The following is a 25,055-nucleotide window of genomic DNA, read 5'->3' as shown; positions in this document are numbered from 1 at the left end:
TGATCAAGCATGTGCTGTGAGCTGACACACCATGCTAGCTACTTCCCGTGTATATGTCTCATTTAATTTTATAACAAACCTATAAAATCAGTTTCATAATCTACAGTTTATAGAAGAAGGAACTGAGGAGACATAACACTGTTAAAGAAAAAATTACACCAGGGTCATGTAACTAGGCCTCAAAGTCTGTTTAATTTGAAAGTCCCGTGACCTTTTTTCTTTCTTTTTCTTTCTTTCTTAAATTATACAAATAAGACATTAATAGTCTCAAAAGAAAATCTAATAAATCCAGACATAGCAGCCTTCCCCCAACCTTATATCCCTCCACAGAAGTAACTCTGATATATCAATTGACTGTAGATCCTTCTAGTCTTCTCTGCATTTATATATGAAAATATATTAATTTGTTTTATGTTTCTTTTCACATTAATGGAGTTATACTGGATGTATTATTCTGCAACTTACTTTCTTCATAAAATACTAACTCCTGGAGTTATTTCTGTATCAGTCACAAGGTCTCCTTTATATTGCCAGTATTCATCTTTATACCAGAGACAAAGGAATATTCAAAAAGTATAATACAAACTGATTTTAAAAAGCAGACAGTTATCCATCCCTATCCTAGGGGGTTGGTTTCAGTACCCCCAACACCACATACCCCATCCCCACCCCTCCCTGAGGATACCAAAACCCTCTGATGCTCAAGTCCCTTATATGAAGTGGCATAATATTTGCTAATAACAAACACATATCCTCCTGTGTATTTTAAATCATCTCTAGATTACTTATAATACCTAATATAATGTAAATGCGATGTAAATAGTTGTAAATACACTGTAAATGCTATGTAATTAGTTGCCGGTACACCAAAATTCAAGTTTTGCTTTTTGGAACTTTCTGGAAACTCTTTTTCCCAAATATTTTCAACCCACAGTTGGTTGAATCTGCAGAGGCAGAGCCCATGGATATGGAGGGCTGATTGTATATGGTTAAACCAGAGTTTCTTAGCCAGGACTATTTTGCTTTTGAGGGGATTTGGCAAAGTCTCGAGACAATTTTGGTTATCACAACTTGGAAGGGGGTTATTATTGGTATCTAGTGGATAGAGGCCAGAAATGCATCCCCCTCACCAGCACCACCACCCCTGTAGCAAAGAATTATCAGGCCCCAAAATGTCAATAATGCCAAGATTGAGAAAACCTACTCATATCAAGGTATTTCAGCAGCCCCATGAAGGGGCTTGATCAATACATAGTTTCTCAGCACTAACCTTTACTTAAAAGGGTGCTGGGTAATAAATCCATTTGTTTTAAATGGTAGGCTTTCAGGCTTTCTAAGGGAAAAAAAAACTGTTATACTCTGGCTTCCTCCCTGATTTGAAATCATATTTGAAATTTTATACATCTCAGAGTGTGGTTTATGAAGGAGGCAAAATAATCAATGACTAACTACTAATTGAATTTTGCTTCCCAACCATGTAATAGGGAAAAGTGTTTCTCAACACATGTTTTATATGGTTAGTTTTTCTTCAGTAGTAAGTTGTCCACCGAATTCAACTTTGTCCACTTGTGCTTAAGTAGATACAGACTCTGTGAAATTGGAAGTCTGGAAAATATTGTATTGAAATAAAAGGAACTCTTGTAATTGTAGATCTATTAGTTTGAACCTGTGATGCCCTAGTAAGACTAATAAGCAAGACCGTTAACTGTAGGAAACAAGTTGTTGGGTTCCAGATTGGGAATTGGGCATTGTTTGTTTTCTTTGGCATTGTTTACGTTAATTTATTCAGACTGCCATTTTGTGTTTGAAGGAAATAATGTACAAATCCTAAGCTTAGCCTGTCTTCATTTCTTAAAAAATTTAACCGTCCATTATTACTTTGCTAAAGAATACATTATCACAAATATTTGTAATGAAAATAATGAGGGTTTTTTCCCCTCAAAATGATTTTAAATTAATTTAGACATGTCTGATTTTTAGAAAGAATGCATTAGAAATAAACCTATACCTTAATTTAGGATTCATTTCTTCTCCATTTTAATTATAGATTATTCTAGTATTGGGTGTACCAGTTACATGTTGAACTATATTTTAATTCTTAATTTATAGAAATAACAAATACATGGAAGCTTAAAAAATTTTTAACAGAATTCTAAATAAGTTTTCAAGCAATTTTTATCTTATTTTATTTTAGTTTTATCAGCAATGGGTATGCATTATATCTTATATAATGAAGTCTTCCTTATAATTTCAGATATTAAGGATTTCAGATTTTAGGAGACTTAGAAGTGAAACTACATCATAATAATGATATTTCCTTCCTGAGAAGTCTCAGAATTACGGGTGCTTCAGACTAACAGGCGCAGAATAGCTGTTGTGATGGTGTGAAATATTTCATTTGATTTATTCTTTGTCTCTTAGAACCTGCATCCAGAAGTAATTTGAGGAATATGTAGTTCTGCCCATTGTATATGTACCCCTGATCAGCATCTTGTTTAGTGTGCCTGTTTTTGAACTTCATAGAAATGGAGTCACCCTATATGTTTACTTCTATCATTTTCTTCTTTCCCTTAGCATGTGCTATGCTTGGCCACTTGCTTTTCTATGGAAATTTTAGAAAAGCTTCTGAAGTTCCACTAAAAAACATATTTAGGGTTGTTGATGGTATTGTATTGAGTCTATATGACAGAGAATTGACATCTTTATGACATTGAATTTTTCTTGATATGACCATAGTATTGATTTATCTCTGCATTTATGCAGGTCTTTACTATGTGTTTCTTTAAGTTTTATAACACTTGTCTTCTTTCTTGTTTTGTTATGTAGTGCTGTGCACAGAGCATCTCTTGCATTTTAGTACTTTATAGAGGGCAACTTTTTTTTCAGTGAAGTAATATATTTAGTTGATGCTTACATGTTGGTCTAGTTTCTAGATTGCCTTTGTTGGCAGGGAGAAATGATAATTTAAGATTGTGTTATTAAGAAAATTAGACAATTTTCACTATGGTGTCTAATTTAGAAAAATCTAAATCACTTAGCAGTGATTTATTAATTTGGGAATTTTAATATTGCTTAAGTAAATAAACAATTTCAGAATAAGAATATAAATGTTTTATTAGATATTTACATAAAATGTCATGGGAACATAAAAAAGAAAATGACTACTTCAGTGTTTGGGCACAGGTATTTCATATGGTTAAAGAACCTGCCAAATATTCAAAATGGCAGCATCTCTGCTGGCCAAGGTCTGAATACACCAGATACTTCTGTGAAAGCTTGAGAAAAGAGAAGATTAAACATGTTGTGCTGTACCTTGAGGATTAAATTTTTGGGCCAAGAATAATTGAATAAATTGGATTGAACTAACAAAAGGTTTGTTTTCTTATTTGGGTTTGCTGGGGAAAAAATGTTTTTCAAATGTATAATTTTTATTTAAGCATATCTGAGATAATTCTGTAATTTTCCAGTGCCCCTTTCAGCAAAGATGGTCCTTGCTACTTACTGATTCTCCTGTCCCTTCTGGGTGCTCTAATACTGTGGCATACTCATAGGTTGCCACAGACAGAGCTGCACCAAAGCAGTTTTTTATTCAATGAAATCACATCCACATCAATGTGCCAGGTTCCAGTCAGTGTTATGAAATTAAGTAATACTCTTTGAAATAAAAGTACATAGCAATGTAATGTTTTTTTCCAGTATTATGTGGGTATTTCATGGACTAAAACTTAGGAAATTGTGAAAAGATTTATCATTTTGTACTGTAATGAGGTCACAAAGGAATCCTGCAATAATCTTGTTCAGTGAGTGTAAATGAGCGATTCATTCTAATGAGTTTGATTCAGCTAAGGTTTATTGAACACCTAGTGTGTGAAATGCCAAGGGCAAGTTAACAGTTGCTCTAAAGAATATAAATATTAGTAAGACAGTCTTTTCCTTGGAGAGCCTGTGTGCTAACGAGTAGAATGGGGAAATATAACTACAAGGCAGAACTTGGAAGGCATTGCGAGAGAAATACAAATAGGACACCGTGGAGATTTCAGGAGAATTCTATCTCATACTGTCGGGAACTGGAAGAGGAATCTTGGAGAAAGATGGATTTTGAAAGATTGGTATACCTTTGGCAGCTAGAGATGAGTGAGGGTTGTTGGGTTTCTCAGGAGAAAGAAATGGTATGGCAGTGGGAAAGGGCTGGGTGAGTCTGGAGACCAGCAGGGAGTCTGATGTTACCAAATCACAGGGATCAAAGAGAAAGATTGGGAGAAATAAGTTTTGTGGGTTTTTTTTAACATCTTTATTGGAGTATAATTGCATTACAATGGTGTGTTAGTTTCTACTGTATAACAAAGTGAATCAGCTATATGTATACATATATCCCCATATCCCCTCCCTCTTGTGTCTCCCTCCCACCCTCGCTATGCCACCCCTCTAGGGGGACACAGAGCACCGAGGTGATCTCCCTGTGCTATGTAGCTGCTTCCCACTAGCTATCTATTTTATATTTGGTAGTGTATATTTGTCAGTGCCACTCTCTCACTTCGCCCCAGCTTACCCTTCCCCCTCTCCGTGTCCTCAAGTCCATTCTCTACATCTGCTTCTTTATTCCTGTCCTGCCCCTAGGTTTATCAGAACCTTTTTTTCTTTTTTCTTTTAGATTCCATAACTATGTGTTAGCATACGGTATTTGGTTTTCTCTTTCTGACTTAGTTCACTCTGTATGACAGTCTCTAGGCCCATCCACCTCACTGCAAATAACTCAATTTCGTTTCTTTTTAGGGCTGAGTAATATTCCATTGTATATATGTGCCACATCTTCTTTTTTATTTATTTATTTTTTTCCGGTATGCGGGCCTCTCACTGCTGTGGCCTCTCCCGTTGCAGAGCACAGGCTCCAGACACGCAGGCTTAGCGGCCGTGGCTCACGGGCCCAGCTGCTCCACGGCATGTGGGATTCTCCCAGACTGGGGCACGAACCCGTGTCCCCTGCATCGGCAGGCGGAATCTCAACCACTGCGCCACCAGGGAAGCCCAGTGCCACATCTTCTTTATCCATTCATCTGTCAGTGGACACTTAAGTTCCTTCCATGTCCTGGCTATTGCAAATAGTGCTGCAGTGAACATTTTGGTACATGACTCTTTTTGAATTATGGTGTTCTGAGGGTATATGCCCAGTAGTGGGATTGCTGGGTCATATGGTAGTTCTATTTGTAGTTTTTTAAGGAACCTCCATACTGTTCTCCACAGTGGCTGTATCAGTTTACATTCCCACCAACAGTGCAAGAGGGTTCCCTTTTCTCCACACCCTCACCAGCATTTATTGTTTGTAAATTTTTTGATGATGGCCATTCTGACCATTGCGAGGTGATATCTCATTGTAGTTTTGATTTGCATTTCTCTAATGATTAGTGCTGTTGAGCATCTTTTCATGTGTTTGTTGGCCATCTGTATATTTTCTTTGGAGAAATGTCTATTTAGGTCTTCTGCCCATTTTTGGATTGGGTTGTTTGTTTTTTTGATATTGAGCTGCATGAGCTGTTTATATATTTTGGAGATTAATCCTTTGTCAGTTGCTTCGTTTGCGAATATTTCCTCCCATTCTGAGGGTTGTCTTTTTGTCTTGTTTATACGTTTCCTTTGCTGTGCATAAGCTTTTGAGTTTCATTAGATCCCATTTGTTTATTTTTGTTTTTATTTTGATTTCTCTAGGAGGCGGGTCAGAGAGGATCTTGCTGTGATTTATGTCGTAGAGTGTTCTGCCTATATTTTCCTCTGAGAGTTTGATAGTGTCTGGCCTTATATTTAGGTCTTTAATCCAGTTTATTTTTGTGTGTATGTTAGGGAGTGTTCTAATATCATTCTTTTACACATAGTTGCCCAGTTTTCCCAGCACCACTTACTGAAGAGACTGTCTCTTCTCCATTGTATATTCTTGCCTCCTTTATCAAAGATAAGGTGACCATATGTGCGAGGGTTTATATCTGGGCTTTCTGTCCTGTTCCATTGATCTGTATTTCTGTTTTTGTGACTTTACCATACTGTCTTGATTACTGTAACTTTGTAGTATAGTCTGAAGTCAGGGAGCCTGATTCCTCCAACTCCGTTTTTCTTTCTCAAGATTGTTTTGGCTCTTCAGGGTCTTCTGTGTTTCCATGCAAATTGTGAATTTTTTTGTTCTAGTTCTGTGAAAAATTGCCATTGGTAGTTTGATAGGAATTGCATTGAATCTGTAGATTGCTTTAGGGAGTATAGTCATTTTCACAATGCTGATTCTTCCAATCCAAGGACATGGTATATCTCTCCATCTGTTTGTATCATCTTTAATTTCTTTCATCAGTGTCTTATAGTTTTCTGCATACAGGTCTTTTCTCTCCTTAGGTAGGTTTATTCCTAGGTATTTTATTCCTTTTGTTGCCATGGTAAATGGGAGTGTATCCTTATTTTCTCTTTCAGATTTTTCATCATTAGTTTATAGGAATGCAAGAGATTTCTGTGCATTAATTTTGTATCCTGCTACTTTACCAAATTCATTGATTAGCTCTAGTAGTTTTCTGGTGGCATTTTTAGGATTCTCTATGTATAGTATCATGTCATCTGCAAACAGTGACAGTTTTACTTCTCCTTTTCCAATTTGGATTCCTTTTATTTCTTTTTCTTCTCTGATTTCTGTGGCTAAAACTTCCAAAACTATGTTGAATAATAGTGGTGAGAGTGGGCAACCTTGTCTTGTTCCTGATCTTAGTGGAAATGGTTTCAGTTTTTCCCATTCAGAACGATGCTGGCTGTGTGTTTGTCACATATGGTCTTTATTATGTTGAGGAAAGTTCCCTCTGTACCTACTTTCTGGATGGTTTTTATCATAAATGGGTGTTGAATTTTGTTGAAAGCTTTTTCTGCATCTGTTGAGATGATCATATGGTTTTTCTCCTTCAGTTTGTTAATATGGTGTATCACGTTGATTGATTTGCATCTACTGAAGAATCCTTGCATTCCTGGGATAAACCCCACTTGATCATAGTGTATGATCCCTTTAATGTGCTCTTGGATTCTGTTTGCTAGTATTTTGTTGAGGAATTTATGCATCTATGTTCATCAGTGATATTGGCCTGTAGTTTTCTTTTTTTGTGACATCTTTGGTTTTCGTATCAGGGTGATGGTGCCTCGTACAATGAGTTTAGGAGTGTTCCTCCCTCTGCTATATTTTGGAAGAGTTTGAGAAGGATAGGTGTTAGCTCTTCTCTAAATGTTTGATAGAATTTGCCTGTGAAGCCATCTGGTCCTGGACTTTTGTTTGTTGGAAGATTTTTAATCACAGTTTCATTTTCAGTGCTTGTGATTGGTCTGTTTATATTTTCTATTTCTTCCTGGTTCAGTCTTGGAAGGTTGTGCTTTTTTAAGAATTTGTCCATTTCTTCCAGGTTGTCCATTTTATTGGCATAGAGTTGCTTGTAGTAATCTCTCATGATCCTTTGTATTTCTGCCATGTCAGTTGTTACTTCTCCTTTTTCATTTCTAATTCTATTGATTTGAGTCTTCTCCCTTTTTTTCTTGATGAGTCTGGCTAATGGTTTATCAATTTTGTTTATCTTCTCAAAGAACCAGCTTTTAATTTTATTGATCTTTGCTATCGTTTCCTTCATTTCTTTTTCATTTATTTCTGATCTGATCTTTATGATTTCTTTCCTTCTGCTAACTTTGGGGTTTTTTGTTCTTCTTTCTCTAATTGCTTTAGGTGCAAGGTTAGCTTGTTTATTTGAGATGTTTCCTTTTGCTTAAGGTAGGATTGTATTGCTATAAACTTCCCTCCTAGAACTGCTTTTGCTGCATCCCATAGGTTTTGAGTCATCGTCTTTTCATTGTCATTTGTTTCTAGGTATTTTTTGTTGTCCTCTTTGACTTCTTCAGTGATCTCTTGGTTATTTAGTAGTGTATTGTTTAGCCTCCATGTGTTTATATTTTTTACATACTTTTTCCTGTAATTGATATCTAGTCTCATAGCGTTGTGGTCGGAAAAGATACTTGATATGATTTCAGGTTTCTTAAATTTACCAAGGCTTGATTTGTGACCCAATCTATGATCTCTCCTGGAGGATGTTCCATGAGCACTTGAAAAGAAAGTGTATTCTGTTGTTTTTGGATGGAGTGTCCTATAAATATCAATCAAGTCCATCTTTTTTCATGTATCATTTAAAGCTTGTGTTTTCTTATTTATTTTCATTTTGGATGATCTGTCCATTGGTGAAAATGGGTTGTTTAAGTCCCCTACTATTATTTTGTTACTGTCGATTTCCCCTTTTATGGCTGTTAGCATTTGCCTTATGTATTGAGGTGCTCCTGTGTTGGGTACATAAATATTTACAATTGTTGTGTATCTTCTTGGGTCGAACCCTTGATCATTATGTAGTGTCCTTCTTTGTCTCTTGTAATAGCCTTTATTTTAAAGTATTTTGTCTGATATGAGAGTTGCTACACCAGCTTTCTTTTGATTTCCATTTGCATGGAATATCTTTTTCCATCCCCTCACTTTCAGCCTGTGCGTGTCCGTAGGTCTGAGGTGGGTCTCCTGTAGACAACATATATATGGGTCTTGTTTTTGTATCCATTCAGGCAGTCTATGTCTTTTGGTTGGAGCATTTAATCCATTTATATTTAAGGTAGTTATTGATATGTATGTTCCTCTTACCATTTTCTTAATTGTTTTGCATTTGTTATTGTAGGTCTTTTCCTTCTCTTGTGTTTCCTGCCTAGAGAAGTTCCTTTAGCATTTGTAGCAAAGCTGGTTTGGTGGTGCTGATTTCTCTTAGCTTTTGCTTGTCTGGAAAGGTTTTAATTTCTCCGTCAAATCTGAAGGAGATCCTTGCTGGGTAGAGTAATCTTTGTTGTAGGTTTTTCCCTTTCATCACTTTAAATATGTCCTGCCACTCCCTTCTGGCTTGCAGAGTTTTTGCTGAAAGATCAGCTGTTAACCTTATGGGGATTCTGTTGTATGTTATTTGTTGCTTTTCCCTTGCTGCTTTTAATATTTTTTCTTTGTATTTAATTTCTGATAGTTTGATTAATACGTGTCTTGGCGTGTTTCTCCTTGGATTTATCCTGTATGGGACTCTCTGCAGTTCCTGGACTTGACTGACTATTTCCTTTCCCATATTAGGGAAGTTTTCAACTATAATCTCTTCAAATATTTTCTCAGACTGCTTCTTTTTCTCTTCTTCTTCTGGAACCCCTGTAATTCGAACGTCGGTACGTTTAATGTTGTTCCAGAGGTCTCTGAGAGTGTCCTCAATTCTTTTAATTCTTTTTTCTTTATTCTGCTCTGCAGTAGTTATTTCCACTATTTTATCTTCCAGGTCCATTCTTCTGCCTCAGTTATTCTGCTGTTGATTACTTCTAGAGAATTTTTTATTTCTTTTATTGTGTTTTTCATCATTGTTTGTTTGCTCTTTAGTTCTTCTAGGTCCTTGTTAAATGTTTCTTGTATTTTCTCCATTCTATTTCTAAGATTTTGGATCATCTTTACTGTCATTACTCTGAATTCTTTTTCAGGTAGACTGCCTGTTTCTTCTTCATTTGTTTGGTCTGGTGGGTTTTTACCTTGCTCCTTCATCTGCTGTGTGTTTCTCTGTCTTCTCATTTTGCTTAACTTAAACTGCGTTTGGGGTCTCCTTTTTGCAGACTGCAGTTCGGTAGTTCCCGTTATTTTTGGTGTCTGTCCCCAGTGGCTAAGCTTGCTTCAGAGGGTTGTGTAGGTTTGCTGGTCGAGGGGACTGTTGCCTGTGTTCTGGTGGGTGAGGCTGAATCTTGTCTTCTGGTGGGCAGAACCGCATCCAGTGGTGTGTTTTGGGGTGTCTGTGAACTTAGTATGATTTTAGGCAACCTCTCTTCTAATGGGTGGGGTTGTGTTCCTGTCTTGCTAGTTGTTTGGCATAGGGTGTCCAGCACTGTAGCTTGCTTGTTGTTGGGTGGAGCTGGGTCTTACCGTTGAGATGGAGATCTCTGTGAGAGCTTTCATCGTTTGATATTACATGGGGCCAGGAAGTCTCTGGTGTGTCAGTGGCCTGAACTTGGCTCTCCCACTTCAGAGGCTCAGGCCTGACAGACGGCCAGAGCACCAATTCCCTGTCAGACACTCAGCTCAGAAGAAAAGGGAGAAAAAGAAAGAAAGAAAGAAAGGAAACCATAAAAGTTATTAAAATAAAAAATTAAAAAAATTATTAAACATAAAAAATAAGAAAGTAATAAAAAGAAAGAACAACCAAACCAAAAAACAAATCCACCAATGATAACAAGCGCTAAAAACTATACAAAAACAGAAAAAAAAACACAAAAAATCGGACAGACAGAACCCTAGGACAAAAGGTAAAAGTTTCTTTGAGGACTTTCAGCTTTCAGGGTAAGGCTTGGCCAGTAAATTGTGGATAATTTCAGCCCTTCTCATGGTAGAGACCACCCATCACCCCGTAGACCTAAGGCGGGCAGCTCTACCTGCATTCCTAGATAGGCTTGCAGGAAAAAGGGTGAGCAGCGCTTGATAAATTTTGGTGTAATATCAAAGGAGAATATGTGTAATTGTGTGAAGAAGCTATTAAAATACTCCTGCGTTTTAAAACTACGTATCTGTGTGGGGCTAGACTCTCCATATAGTTCAACCAAAAAAACCATATTGCAACAAATTAAATGCAGAAGTAAATACAAGAATCCAGCTGTCTTCTTTCAAGCCATATAGGAAAGGAATTTGCAAACATATAAAAAGGGTGCCGGGCTTCCCTGGTGGCACAGTGGTTAACATTCCACCTGCCAATCCAGGGTACACGGGTCCAAGCCCTCGTCTGGGAAGATCACACATGCAGTGGAGCAGCTAGGCCCGTGCACCACAACTACTGAGCCTGTGCTCTAGAGCCCATGAGCCAAACTACTGAGCCTGCCTGCCTCAGCTACTGAAGCCCCTGCCCCTGGAGCCCGTGCTCCGCAACCAGAGAAGCTACCACAGTGAGAAGCCCACGCACTGCAACAAGAAGCCTGCGCACCGCAACGAAGAGCGGCCCCCACTCACTGCAACTGGAGAAGGCCCGCCCGCAGCAACAAAGACCCAGTGCAGCCAAAAATAAGTAAATAAGAAGAGCACACTGTATACTTAAAAAAAAAACAAAACAAAAAACCGACAGACAGAACCCTAGGACAAATGGTAAAAGCAAAGCTATGCAGACAAAATCACAAAAAGAAGCATACAGATACACACTCACAAAAAGAAAAAAAGGGAAATATATATGTATATTAAAAAGAAAAAAGGAAGAGAGCAACCAAATCAATAAACAAATCTACCAATGATAATATAAGCTCTAAATACTAAACTAAAATAAACATAACACCGGAAACAAAATTAGATGCAGAAAGCCAGCCCCAAGTCCACAGTTGCTCCCAAAGTCAACCACCTTAATTTTGGGATGGTTCATTGTCTATTCATGTATGCCACAGATTCAGGGTACATCAAGTTGATTGTGGAGATTTAATCTGCTGCTCCTGAGGCTGCTGGGAGAGATTTCCCTTTCTCTTCTTTGTTCTCACAGCTCCTGGGGTTCAGCTTTGGATTTGGCCCTGCCTCTGCATGTAGGTCGCCTGAGAGCGTGTGTTCCCGCCCAGGCAGGACAGGCTTAAAGTAGCAGCTGATTAGGGGGGTCTGGCTCACTCAGGCCAGGGGGAGGGAGGGGTACGGCATGCAGGGTGAGCCTGCGGCGGCAGAGGCCAGCATGACGTTGCACCAGCCTGAGGCGCGCCGTGTGTTCTTCTGGGGAAGTTGTCCCTGGATCACGGGACCCTGGCAGTGGTGGGCTGCACAGGCTCCCGGGAGGGGAGGTGTGGAGAGTGACCTGTGCTTGCAAACAGGCTCCTTGGTGGATGCAGCATCAGCCTTAGTGTCTCATGCCCGTCTCTGGGGTCCGCGCAGATAGCCGCGGCTTGCTCCCATCTCTGGAGCTCGTTTAGGAGGTGCTCTGAATCCCCTCTCCTCGCGCACCCTGAAACAATGGTCTCCTGACTCTTAGGCAGGTCCAGACCTTTTCCCGGACTCCCTCCTGGCTTGCTGTGGCGCACTAGCCCCCTTCAGGCTGTGTTCACGCAGCCAACCCCCGTCCTCTCCCTGGGATACGACCTCTGAAGCCGGATCCTTAGCTCCCAGCCCCCACCCGTCCTGGCGGATGAGCAGACAAGCCTCTCGGGCTGGTGAGTGCTGGTCAGCACCGATCCTCTGTGCAGGAATCTCTCCACTTTGCCCTCTGCACCCCTGTTGCTGCGTTCTCCTCCATGACCCCAAAGCTTCCCCCCCACCCACTCCCCATCTCTGCCAGTGAAGGGACTTCCTAGTGTGTGGAAACTTTTCCTCCTTCACAGCTCCCTCCCCGAGGTGCAGGTCCCATCCCTATTCTTTTGTCTCTGTTTTCCTTTTTGCCCTACCCAGGTATGTGGGGAATTTCTTGCCTTTTGGGAAGTCTGGGGTTTTCTGCCAGCGTTCAGTAGGTGCTCAGTAGTTGTTCCACATATAGATGTATTATTGATGTATTTGTGGGGAGGAAGGTGATCTCCACATCTTACTCCTCCACAATCTTGAAGGTCCCTCCTCGGGAGAAGTAAGTTTGACCAGGTAGGCTGAGGCCCTGTAGGGGAGGCTATGCTTAGGAATCCAGTGAAGGATTGGAGTAGTAGGGGTTACAGGAACATTTCCCATGTCTTTGCCCACACACCATGGCTGCTTTTCCACCGCCCTTCTCTAATCCCTCTAGTCATTTTTCTCCGTCTAGCGCAGCCATCATTACACACCCTCTCTTTCCTACACCTCCTCCTCTCTCTTTCTCTCCTTCCCTGGCTGTCAGAATCAGCTCAGAAGTCATCATCTCTGGGAGCACTCTGAAACCCTACAGTTAGAATTAATCATTACTTCCTCTGTTTCCACAGTGATTGTCTTACCCCTTCATTATAGCACTTAGTGCATTCTGTCTTGTATTACGGATATTTCCATCTCTCTCCCTTCATCGGATTGTAGGGGGCTTCTTATCACAGTAGCCCCGGTAGAGTGGCTTGAATCCAGATCATACTTAATATATGTTTGTTGATGAATGAATGAATGAATAAGGGATCCTTGTTTACCAAAGTTTTTATTTATATTATGTGTAAAGAGATAGATGTAGTAGAGACCAAAGTGGTGGAAATTCTAAAGGACTTTAATGATCAGATGAAGAAATTGTTTGGAGAAGTATAAAATATGTGCTCTGTCTCAGTTCAAGAGTATTGACCGCAATTTGGCTCTCCTAACCCTTTGCCTAAGTATAAACCACAGCCCTTCTTCCACACCCATACTCTGCGCCAAACCACAGCCTCATAGCTCCAGCTTTACTAACCCGCCTGTGAATGTGCTGCCTGTTACAAGACGGAGCGGATACAATGAGACTAGGACAAGAAAGAACACCTGAAAACAAGGGAAATGGACTTTCCCCTGATTTATTTAAAACTTTTCTTCTCAAAAGTTCACTTTCATGGTATAAGCAGGTTTTTTTTTTTTTTGGTTTTTTTGTTTGTTTTTTTAAAGAAGATGTTGGGGGTAGGAGTTTAATTAATTAATTAATTTTTGCTGTGTTGGGTCTTCGTTTCTGTGCGAGGGCTTTCTCTAGTTGTGGCAAGCGGGGGCCACTCTTAATCGCGGTGCACGGGCCTCTCCCTATCGCGGCCTCTCTTGTTGCGGAGCGCAGGCTCAGTAGTTGTGGCTCACGGGCCTAGTTGCTCCGCGGCATGTGGGATCCTCCCAGACCAGGGCTCAAACCTGTGTCCCCTGCATTAGCAGGCAGATTCTCAACCACTGCACCACCAGGGAAGCCCCCTGGTGTAAGCAGTTTTAAGTGGCTTTTCAAACATTAGCAGAGTTCAAACTCATACATGAATCAAAATTAGGCTTAAAATGTTTTATGCACAGCTGTGTTGGTTCCTGCACTTTCCACGCTTGAAGGATTTTAGATCACTAGTCAGCGTGTTGCATTTGCACATTTTCTTTATGCCTTTCAAATCGGAGCCTATTCATATACATGCACATCTTTTTGTAGATAATGATTTATGTATTTAGAAGCTCACTTCCTCATCAGTAAAATGAGGGGGTTGGAGTAGAAGGTTTCCAAGATTGCTTTGTCAGCATTTTAAAATGAGTCAATTATCGTGTGACTGTAGGAATTAATTTTTGTCCAAGGGCCAGTGCCTACAGAATCTTTAATGGTTTTTTCTTTAGAATGTTTGCCACTAGGTGGCAGTAAGAAATATTATTCTTAGCGATGAGAAGTACTTATCAATTTTTAAGTTTACTTTAAAAGAGAGATTTGTAGGTCTAAAGTTTAAGGTGTCTGTTTTGAAGTTATGCAGCCATAGCAAGGCCTCAATATGTTGTTTCTAGGACTTATGCTTATTTCATTCAGGGATAAAACTCTTGTGTCCCTTCATAGCAATTTGTATTAGGGAATTATGAGAAAAAACACATAAGTTAAAGCGCATAATTGCATTTTACAAAATTTTTTTTACGATAAAAAGTTAAGATATGGTAATTGTAGAAACTTTGGAAATACAGGTAGTATAAAGAAGAAATTTTAAATCACTCCCAGAAATAATATATGTTAACTGTCATGTTTCTTCCTAGTATTTTTTTGCATATAAAATTAATATCACATTGAATATACAGTTTTTATACCTTGATTTTCAAATTAATGTTACATTGTCTTTTCCTATGTCATTAAATATCTTTTTTACAATGTGATTCATGCTGTTGGATAAACCAAGATGGATTCAACAAATCCAATGTTGTTGGGTGCTTTGGTTGCTTCTAGTTTTTCACTGTTACAAGTAATACTGTCATGAACCTAAATCTTTCCTTAGGATATATTTTTGGAAATCAAATTACTGGATAAAAGGATATGAATTTTAATGCTTTGGTTACATATCATCAAGTGACTTCCCAGGAAGGCTTTACAAATTTGTGCTCCCAGGACTTCCCTGGTGGCACAGTGGTTAAGAATCCACCAATGAAGGAGACACGGGTTCGAGCCCTGGTCTGGGAAGATCCCACATGCCGTGGAGCAACTAAGCCTGTGTGCCACAGCTACTGAAGCCCGTGCACCTAGAGCCCGTGCACCGCAACAAGAGAAGCCACCTCAATGAGAAGCCAGCCCACCACAACAGAAGAGTAGCCCCCACTCGCCGCAACTAGAGAAAACCCATGCGCAGCAACGAAGACCCAACACAGCCAAAAATAAATAAGTAAATAAATAAATAAATAATAAATTTATTTATTTTAAAAAAAATTATGTATCCAACAGCAATGGAGTGCCCCTTACCACATCTTTGCCAACACTGAGTATTAAGGTACAGGGTTGTTTTTCTTTTTTTCTTTTTATTATTATTATTTTTTTTGTGGTACGTGGGCCTCTCACTGTTGTGGCCTCTCCCATTGCGGAGCACGGGGTCCAGACGTGCAGGCACAGCGGCCATGGCTCACGGGCCCAGCCGCTCCGCGGCATGTGGGATCTTCCCGGACCGGGGCACGAACCCGTGTCCCCTGCATCGGCAGGCGGACTCTCAACCACTGCGCCACCAGGGGAGCCCCTGGATTGTTTTTATATTGATAAAATCATTTCTGTATATACAATTTTGCATCTTCCTTTCTTCATTTAACATTATAACCATTTAAAATGCTGTCATAAATTCTTTATAAGCATTTTAATGGCTTACAGTGAGCCATGGTATTGAGGGTATTATAAATTAATCATTCCCTGCTGTTAGACGTTTTTTACTATGAGAAATAACACTGTAGTGAACATCTTTGAGCATAATCCCCATCATGATATTTGGATTTATTTCCTTAAATGTATGTTAAAAGCTCTGAATGCTTTTAAAACCTTTAATATACATTCTCAAGTTGTTTTCTATAAAGTAGGCCTCTACCAACCTATAAGGTGTCTTCACGTTACAAACATCTAGGCAGACATAGCCCTGGCAGTCCAAGCATGGGAGTGGGTATGGTTTGTGTTATACTTGCTTACACTCTATAGGTGCCTTCGTGCAGTTCACAATAGCAGTGATGTGTGGATCCCATTTGTATTTTTCCAATAGCTCACACAGAGTACCTGTTTCAGAGAACCCAGATTAGCATTAGGTATTCATGTCTTTAAAACTCTTTAATTCATTTAATGGAAAATGTTATGTTGATATTTAAATTTGCCTTTTTGATTATGAGGCTGAACATTTATCCATGTGTTTCTTGGGCATTTGTGTTTTGTTTTAGAAATTATCTGTTCATACTCCTTTTTTATGCTCTTAGTATTTGTCATATGGTATTTTGCACACTGATTTGATTACATATGTCTGTATTATTTGTTGTTAATATTCTTCATAGTTTTGTGCTTATATTATTCACTGGAAAACACAAGAGTTTTTTTGTTTTTTAATTTAAAACGATCAGTGATTTGCTTCCTTGATTTTCAGTTTACAAAGTTCTTCCCCATTCAGACATGTGAAAAGTACTTGTATTTTCTTCTTGTTTATTATTTTATTCCAGTTTTACATTGATCTCTTTAATTTACAGTAAATTCAAGTATATTTTAATAAATAACATAAGGTGAGAATCTAATTTTTTTCAAATAGTTTTCCTAGCACCATTTATTGCATAATCTTTCCTTTGTGATTTGTGGTGCATTCCTTTTTATGTATTAAATTATCACCTCTACTCTGATAAAAATATTTTACTGAGTTTGAAAACAGTAAAGATCACATTTTTAATATGGTAAAAGCACTGTTCATTAGTTATACATTTTTTTCACTGTTAGTATTTGTTTAAATTTACTTAATGTAATAATTTTATCACTAACTTATTTATTCTTTATACCTGAATCAAAGTGACCTGAGTTATTTGGACAAATTAAGATTATTTGTTTCATAGCGACCACCCCATTTGCAAATGACCCAGATTCTAGGCATTATATATAATGGGGACTTACATTCATTTTTAAGACCTTTTTCTCTTTCTGTTTATGATTTTTAGGGGTTGTTATCTCATATACTTTCCACCTTCAGATTTAATATAAAAGAAGTTGATCTTTTTACTCAAGTTCTTGGGTATGCACCCACAGATTACTATCCTGGTTTACTTAAAAATGTGAGTATTTTTAATTTATTAGTATTGAAATTTTCATTGCTTAATGTACCATCTGAAAAAAAGGTAAATGGAAATATTTCAGTCCTCCAGGAGAGATGTTTAACTTTTCCATGTTTATCTCTTCTTACCTTGGGTGGACTATGACCATGTAAGGAAAAAATGTGAGATGGGAGATTATGAGAAAGAAGAAGGAAACCAGGAGAGGTTATTCTAAATCAACCAACCTCTCTGTCCCTTAACACATACATCTCATTTATTCTCTCAAAGATTTTTGGGAGAAAAGATTTCCTTAACCAATATAAACACAGCCTTTTACTGTTGGATGAATTTCGTATTTAAAAATAACCTGATAGGAATTTTATGTTAAAGCAAAATATTCAATAATAACAATCTTGTAAATAGTATTATATATTTACATCTTAGTATTAAAGCTGTAATTTCGTCTACCTTAAATTTTAACCAAATTCAAGAAATTTTAACTTATGGTCTTAACATAGCTCTTCTAAAAAATGTTATGAGATTTTTAATGTTTATTAACTATTCCTGTCTTTTGGAAGCTTTATACATGAATAGCATTTTAAAAAAATAAAGAACTAAGTTAAGAAAGGAAAAAAGTAAGCTAACTCTAACATGGTTTTATTTTTAACAGGCTTGGTTTTAATTTGGGGGAAATTAATGACTTCTCTATTATTCATTTGCTTACATCAGAATATGGAGTAACAGACATTAAACATAAAATCTAAGTTATTAGTAAATGTGACTCGGCACTGCTTTGACAAAGTAAGACAAGGAAAGGATTGGTGGGGAAAGAGAGTAGGGAATCTCAACGGAAATATCACTCACATCAAGAAAAATAGAACTGATGTAATCCTGTTTGCAGCGTGAGTTAACCTGAAACTGATTTTGTTTTACAGATGGTTTTATCATTAGTGTCTGAACTCAGAGAGAATCATCTTAATGGATTTAACACTCAAAGGCGGTAGGTGTTAAACTAAACATCCCTATTCTTAAGTTTCAAAATGTATCAGTTTGGTTATAAGAGAAAAATTTTATAATTCTTAGGAAATGCATGTTCATAGTTATGGTTGTATTCTATGTGGAGAGATTATTTTCAGGGGATACATGGCAAATTGGTAAGTTTTACAAATTTTCTTCTTTTAATTACTATTCTCTCAACTCTCAGGTCAGTAAGTAGATCATACAATGACTCTTGGGCACCCATTGAGTAAAAAGCCCCACATATGCAGTATGGAACACAAAAGGAAGAAGTGTGCAGCTCAGTGTGAGTGTGTATCGTTCAGACACACACATACACGATCAGAATATTTACAAGGCAGTAGATATTTGATGTACACAAATAACCTATTTTAAGAAACATAATATTCCAAAATCTAGACTAAACAAATCAAACAGATTCAGACAAATTTAAAGGCAATTAATATTACAAAATGTTTCTTCACTATATGAAGGAATTCAAAGTTGTTTTTATTGGTGAACATTTCATTTTTAACAACTCATTAAGAGAATCTGGGGGCCAAAGAAATTTGTGGCATTTTTTTTGTAAAGCTATTGGAAATTAAAGCTCTATCAGAAATGGTCTTTGCCCTCAGGCTTTAGGAGTCCTTTGCATTTAACCCCTTAAAATAAACTATAAAACTCTTAGATGAAAACACTGGAGAAAATCTTCATGACATTAGATTTGGCAGGGATTTTTGGAATATGACACCAAAAGCACAAGAAACAAAGCAAAAGTAGATAAATTGGATTTCATTAATATTAAGCCAACACCTAGTAAGTGAGTGAAAACATTTGAGAATGATATATCTGATAAGGGACTAATATCCAGACTATAAAAAGAACTCCTAAACCTCAACAACAAGAAAAAACTCACTTCAAAAATGGGTAAGAGGGCTTCCCTGGTGGCGCAGTGGTTGAGAGTCCGCCTGCCGATGCAGGGGACACGGGTTCGTGCCCCAGTCCGGGAAGATCCCACATGCCGCGGAGCGGCTGGGCCCGTGAGCCATGGCCGCTGAGCCTGCGCGTCCACAGCCCGTGCTCTGCAACGGGAGAGGCCGCAACAGTGAGAGGCCCGCGTACCGCAGAAAAAAAAACATAATGCTTAGTGAAAGAAGCCAGTCATAAAAGACCACATATTGTATGATTCCATGCTTATAGAATGTCCAGAATAGACAAATCATACTATAGAGACAGAAAGTAGATTAGTTGTTGCCTGGGACTAGAGGTAGATACAGGGATTTCCTGCAGATGAGCACAAAAGATCTTGAGGTGATGGAAATGTCCTGAAAGTGGATGATGATGATGATGATGATGATGATGATGATGATGGTTGTCCAAGTCAGTAATTTGTTAAAAATCTTTGAATTGTACATTTCAAATAGGTGCATTTTGTGGTATATAAAATATACCTTAAAAAGTAATAAGAAGAGCCTGTAGGGTGCATGGAAAGCACTTACCATCATTTACATGTCAGGTAAAGACTTTGATTTAGCCTTGAGGTGAATGTTGAATAATGGATCTTTTAAATAATAGAATTAAAAATTACTGAAGGGGACTTCAAAAATCAATAAGATGCAGTGTGTACATACACCCCACACCAAACTCCCAATATAGGTAAAATTGATTTCTTAAAATTCAGCTAAAAATAAATAAAAATAAAAACAAAACCTGTTAACAAATAGTAAAGGGCAGCCAGACGTAGAAGATATTTACAACTTGTAAAACAGACAAAGGACTAGTATGCAAACTATAGAAGTGCCTCCTGGAAACCACTCATAAAGAGGCAAACACTCCAGTATGGAAATGGACAAGCTGTATAAGCAGGTCATTACCAAAAGAGGAAAACTGAATAAATAATAAACATTTTAAAAATTCTTTAGGAGTGATGTCAGCAAGATAGAATAGGAAGCCCTAGTCCTGTTCCTCCACAGAGACACGAACTTAAAACTAGTGTATGACCCAAAGAGACTTTATGGGACTTCAGAAATCAATTACAAAGTCACAATACCCCTGGCAAACTCAAAGTCAAGCATAGCCATACCAAAACGGGTAAGAAAGCCATTTCATATCAACCACAGTAGCCCCTCCCTTAAGCTGGCCTGGCTTGGGAGGATTGGGGGGAAAAGTCCAGCTGGAAGTATCTCCCTTGGGAGGGAAAGACTGGAAAGTGTCCAGTGTTCTGACTTTTGGGGGGCTACCTGAGGGACTGCTATCTGTCCTTCCTGACTCTGACCACTGACAGGGAGTCGGCATACTTTCAATTGCTGGAGACCATGGAGAGTTAAAGAGAGCTCAGCTGCTCTTTGCAGCAACAGAAAACTGGCAGTGCCACAGACAGGTTGGCTCAGGTCAGCATGATTAGGACAAAGTACCCAACTCACAACTTCTCTTTTGGGGTGGGGGTGGGGAGAAGAGTGGAATGTGCATACCATGTTACAACTTTTAAAGGGGCTACCCTAGAGATTAGTTTCCGTCTGCCCTGACTTGAGGCAGTAACAGAACCAGCATACTTTGGATGCCTGGGGGGCTGGAGAGAACAAAAGAGCTTAGTGGCTTGTTGCAGCATCAGAGAACCTGTGGTACCACAGATAAACACTAGAGGGAGGAAGAGATTATAAACTCCTGAAAAAGAAACTGGCAAAGCTCTAACTGGGAAATTATGTGCCTAGGCCCAGAGAAGATGCATCCCCAGAATATACCAAAAATTATAGGATGCAGGAAAAGCATTATTAAGAGGGAAGTATCTAGTGGTAAATGCCTTCATTAAAAAAGAAGAGGGGACTTCCCTGGTGGTCCAGTGGTTAAGAATCAATCTTGCAATGCAGGGAATGCCTGTCTGAACCCTGGTCAGGGAACTGAGATCCCACATGCTGCAGGACAACTAAGCCCATGCCTCAGCTAATGAGCCTGGGTACTCTAGAGCCCATGCACCGCAACTAAGACCTGATACAGCAAATAAATAAATATTTAAATAATAATAAAATAAAAAAGAAGAGATATCTCAAATCAACAACATAATTTTATATCTCAAGGAGCTAGAACAGGCTAAACCCAAAGATACAGCAGGAATGAAAAAATAAAGATTACAACAGAAATAAACTAAATAGAGACTAGAAAAAAACAGTAGAAAAAACTCAAAGAAACTAGGGTTGGTTTTTTAAAAGATCAACAAAATTGACAAACCCTTAGCTAGACTAACAAAAACAGAATATTCAAGCAATAAATACCAGAAATGAAAGAGGAGACATTACAACTGATGCCATAAAAATAGTAAGAATCATAAGAGAGACTATGAACTTTTATACACCAAAGAATTGAATAACCTAGAAGAAATGGGTAAATTTTTATAAACGTACAACCTATTAATACTGAATTATAAATTTAAAAATCTGAACAGATCTATAACTAGTAAGGAGATAGAATCAGTAATCAAAAACCTCTCAACAAAGACAAGTCTAGGACCAGATAACTTCACTGGAGAATTCTACTAAACATTTAAAGAAGAATTAATACCAGTCCTTCCCAAACCTCTTTCAAAAAGTTAGAGAAGGGAATACTTCAATATTCATTTTATGGAGCCAGCCCTGATATCAAAATCATACAGATATACCACAAGAAAAGAAAACCAAGACCAATATCCCTGATGAATATTGATGCAAAAATCCTCAACAAAATACTAGCAAAAGAAATTCAACAACACATTAAAAAGCTGATGTAGGGCTTCCTTGGTGGCGCAGTGGTTGAGAGTCCGCCTGCCGATGCAGGGGACACGGGTTCGTGCCCCGGTCTGGGAAGATCCCATATGCCGCGGAGCAGCTGGGCCCGTGAGCCATGGCTGCTGGGCCTGCGCGTCCGGAGCCTGTGCTCCGCAACGGGAGAGGCCACAACAGTGAGAGGCCCACGTACCAAAAAAAAAAAAAAAAGCTGATGCAGCATGACCAAGTGGGATTTATTCCTAGCATGCAAGGATGGTTCAACATACAAAAATTAATCAATGTAATACACCATATTAATGGAATGATGTACAAAACGACACAGTAATTTCCACTGATATAGAAAAATTATTTGATAAAATTCAATACCCTTTCGTGATAAGAACATTCAAAAGACTAGGAACAAGGGAACTACCTCAACCATAATAAAGACCACATGTTAAGGACCCACAGGTAACATCAGACTCTCTGGTGAAAGATTGAAACCTTTTTTTTGAAAACCAGGAAGCAAAGATACCCTGTCTCACCACTTGTTTTCAACATAGTACTGAAGTCTTGACCAGAGCAATTAGGCAAGACAAAGAAATAAAAGCCATTCAAGTATAAAAGGAAAAAGTAAAATGATCTATGTTCATAGATGACATGATCTTATATGCAGAAAACCCTAAGGACTCCACAAGAAAACGGTTAGAACTAAAAAATGAATTCAGCAAAGTTACAGGACACAGAATCAACACTCAAAAATCAGTTTTGTTTCTATACACTAACAATGAGCAATCCAAAAAGGAAAATTTAAAAATCCCATTTACAGTAGCGTCAAAAAGAAAAAATGTTTAGGAATAAACTGAAGGAAGTAAAAGACTTGCACACTACAAAACGTTAATGAAAGAAATTAAATATGACACAAATAAATGGTAAGGCATCCTGTGTTCATGTATTAGAAGACTCCATATTGTTAAAATATCCATACAACCCAATCAGTCTATAGGTGTGATGCAATTCTGTCAAAATCCAAATGGCATTCTTCTTTCGCAGAAATAGAAAAACATCCTAAAATCCATATAGCATCTCAAAGGACTCCAAATAACTAAAACAATCCTGAAAAGAAAAACAAAACCAGAGGCTTCATACTCCATGATTTCAAAACATAATTCAAAACTACATTCATCAAAATAATTTGCTACTGGCATAAAGCCAGACATGTAGACCCATGGAACAGACTAGCAGTGAAGTTGCAAAAAGATATCTGTAATATGTCATTACTTACATAAAATTTCAAAACACTCAAAACAATACTTACATATAAAGTAAAAGTGTTAAAAACTATTCAGAAATGATCTGCACCATTTTAGGGGAGTGCTAACTCCTGGAAGAGGAAATGGGATGAGAAGAAAGGTGTTTCAACTGTAATTGAAACATTTTATTTCCTAAAACATCAAATATAAATGTTAGCATTGTAAGATCTGGGCAGTGGGTATACAGTTGATGTTTAATAATTCTCTGTGTTTTTGTATACATCATAAGTACTTTATAATTAAAGTTTTAAAAACTAAAATGCAGTGTTACCTAGTAAAATGCTAAAAATTAGATAATATTCAAAATAAAGAAATGATTTCCTGCCTCCAGGTCTTGTTTCCAAAATAGCAGGTGTAGTTCATGAAAAAATAATCATCTTTAATCAGCCTTAGATAGCTTAGTATGTATTCCTCTCTGCAACTTTTCCCCTTTATTTACATATTTTTGCACTCTATCCATTATTTAATTATACTGGTCTCTTCAGACATTTTTCTCAGAATTATTTGTGCTTTTCATGTTCTCAGTTTTGGACAAGAGAAGACAGCAGTTCAGAAAAGTGTCTAAACTCTGCTGACCACAATCAGGAGAGCCTGCTGGAAGATATTAGCAGATCCTCTCTTTATAGCTGAGGCTCCGTTTGTACCAGATTGGGCCATTTTGTGGGGCAGGTTCATTTCCAAATTCATGACTGTTTCTTCATTAAGGATATTTGTTTTTTAAAAACAACATGGACAAATTTCCTGGCGCAGAGCAAAGTCCACTGAAGGGAGTCCATGCTGGCACCCCAGCTGGCAGTAGCAGCAAGGATAAAATGGTGATTAATTTGGTTAGTAGTTTAGAGCATTCTTAGTCAAGGCAAATCTGTGATTTAATTAGTAAAATTCTTAACTGAATTTACCAAGAATATGAGATGCCTGTGCTAATAGAATGTCCTCTAGACACTGACACATCGATATATTCCTAATTTGCTCTATTGAATGATGTTTTCTATGGAGTTTTTTTTTTTTTTTTCCTTTTTAGAGAGAATTTTAGAATTCAACAAGAGGAACTTCTTGTGGGTATTTTTCTGAATGTGTTATGTTTTTAGGGAAATTCAATCTCTTGGATTAGGTTCATTTATACTTACCAGAAGGTTGAATTTAAAAAGGAATTTGATACCCAACATACTTTTTGAGTCTCATAAAGAGAGAGAGAGCTTTGAAAATCCTACTTTTAAGACCTAAAACCAGGAAGTTCTCTTCTACCTCCAGATAAGACCCAGGTCCGTAAAACCTTGTGTGAGACTCAGAACTCTTAAGTCTACAGTTCTCTAGTGAATTATAAATTGAACCAAGTGTGTTCTCTTGTCTTGAGTAGGAACTGATCTTGTGAAATCAGTTAGTGGAATGGCATCATGATAATATTTGAAAGAGCTGCCAAACATGCTGGAGCCATTACAGTTGTTGCTGTAATAAGTTATTATAATAATTAAAATATGTATCATAACAATGTGTTCATCCTACTATATATCTGAAGTTATCTGTACATCAGCATGGTGGGCAAAACTACTTTCTGATACACTTGGATCCAGATATTCCTATTATTTATGAAACTTGAGTCTTATCATTACTTTCCTTCTACTTGTATGGCTTCAAATGTTAAAACAACCAAAAGACTCTCAAACTTAAATTGCTTATAAATGATACTATACTGCTTTTTTTCTGGGGTTTGTTTTTTTATAGAGGGTTTCTACACTTTTTTTCTTTTTGCCACTTGAATGCTTAAAGTTCATTTCAAAAGATTTGAAAGCCTCATAGAAAATATAGAAATTAATGTAATAACATCAATGCATAAATTGTCAGTGGAACAAAAGGAGAAAT

At 37.8% G+C, this 25,055-nt stretch overlaps 1 protein-coding gene across 1 annotated transcript in view; it reads left to right on the top strand.

The window, feature by feature from the left end:
- FANCC (FA complementation group C) overlaps positions 1-25,055 on the top strand; it is a 262,205-nt gene that overhangs the window by 168,340 nt on the left and 68,810 nt on the right. The window contains exons 6-7 of the mRNA XM_060015002.1: positions 17,057-17,170; positions 18,085-18,149. Coding sequence (XP_059870985.1) covers positions 17,057-17,170; positions 18,085-18,149 — 179 coding nt within the window. The remainder of the gene's footprint in view (positions 1-17,056; positions 17,171-18,084; positions 18,150-25,055) is intronic.

This window comes from Delphinus delphis, chromosome 6, assembly GCF_949987515.2.
Source record: "Delphinus delphis chromosome 6, mDelDel1.2, whole genome shotgun sequence".
Taxonomy (NCBI): Eukaryota; Metazoa; Chordata; class Mammalia; order Artiodactyla; family Delphinidae; genus Delphinus; species Delphinus delphis.
The sequence above is the reverse complement of the archived record's forward strand: the minus strand, read 5'-3'. Positions and strand labels throughout refer to the sequence as shown.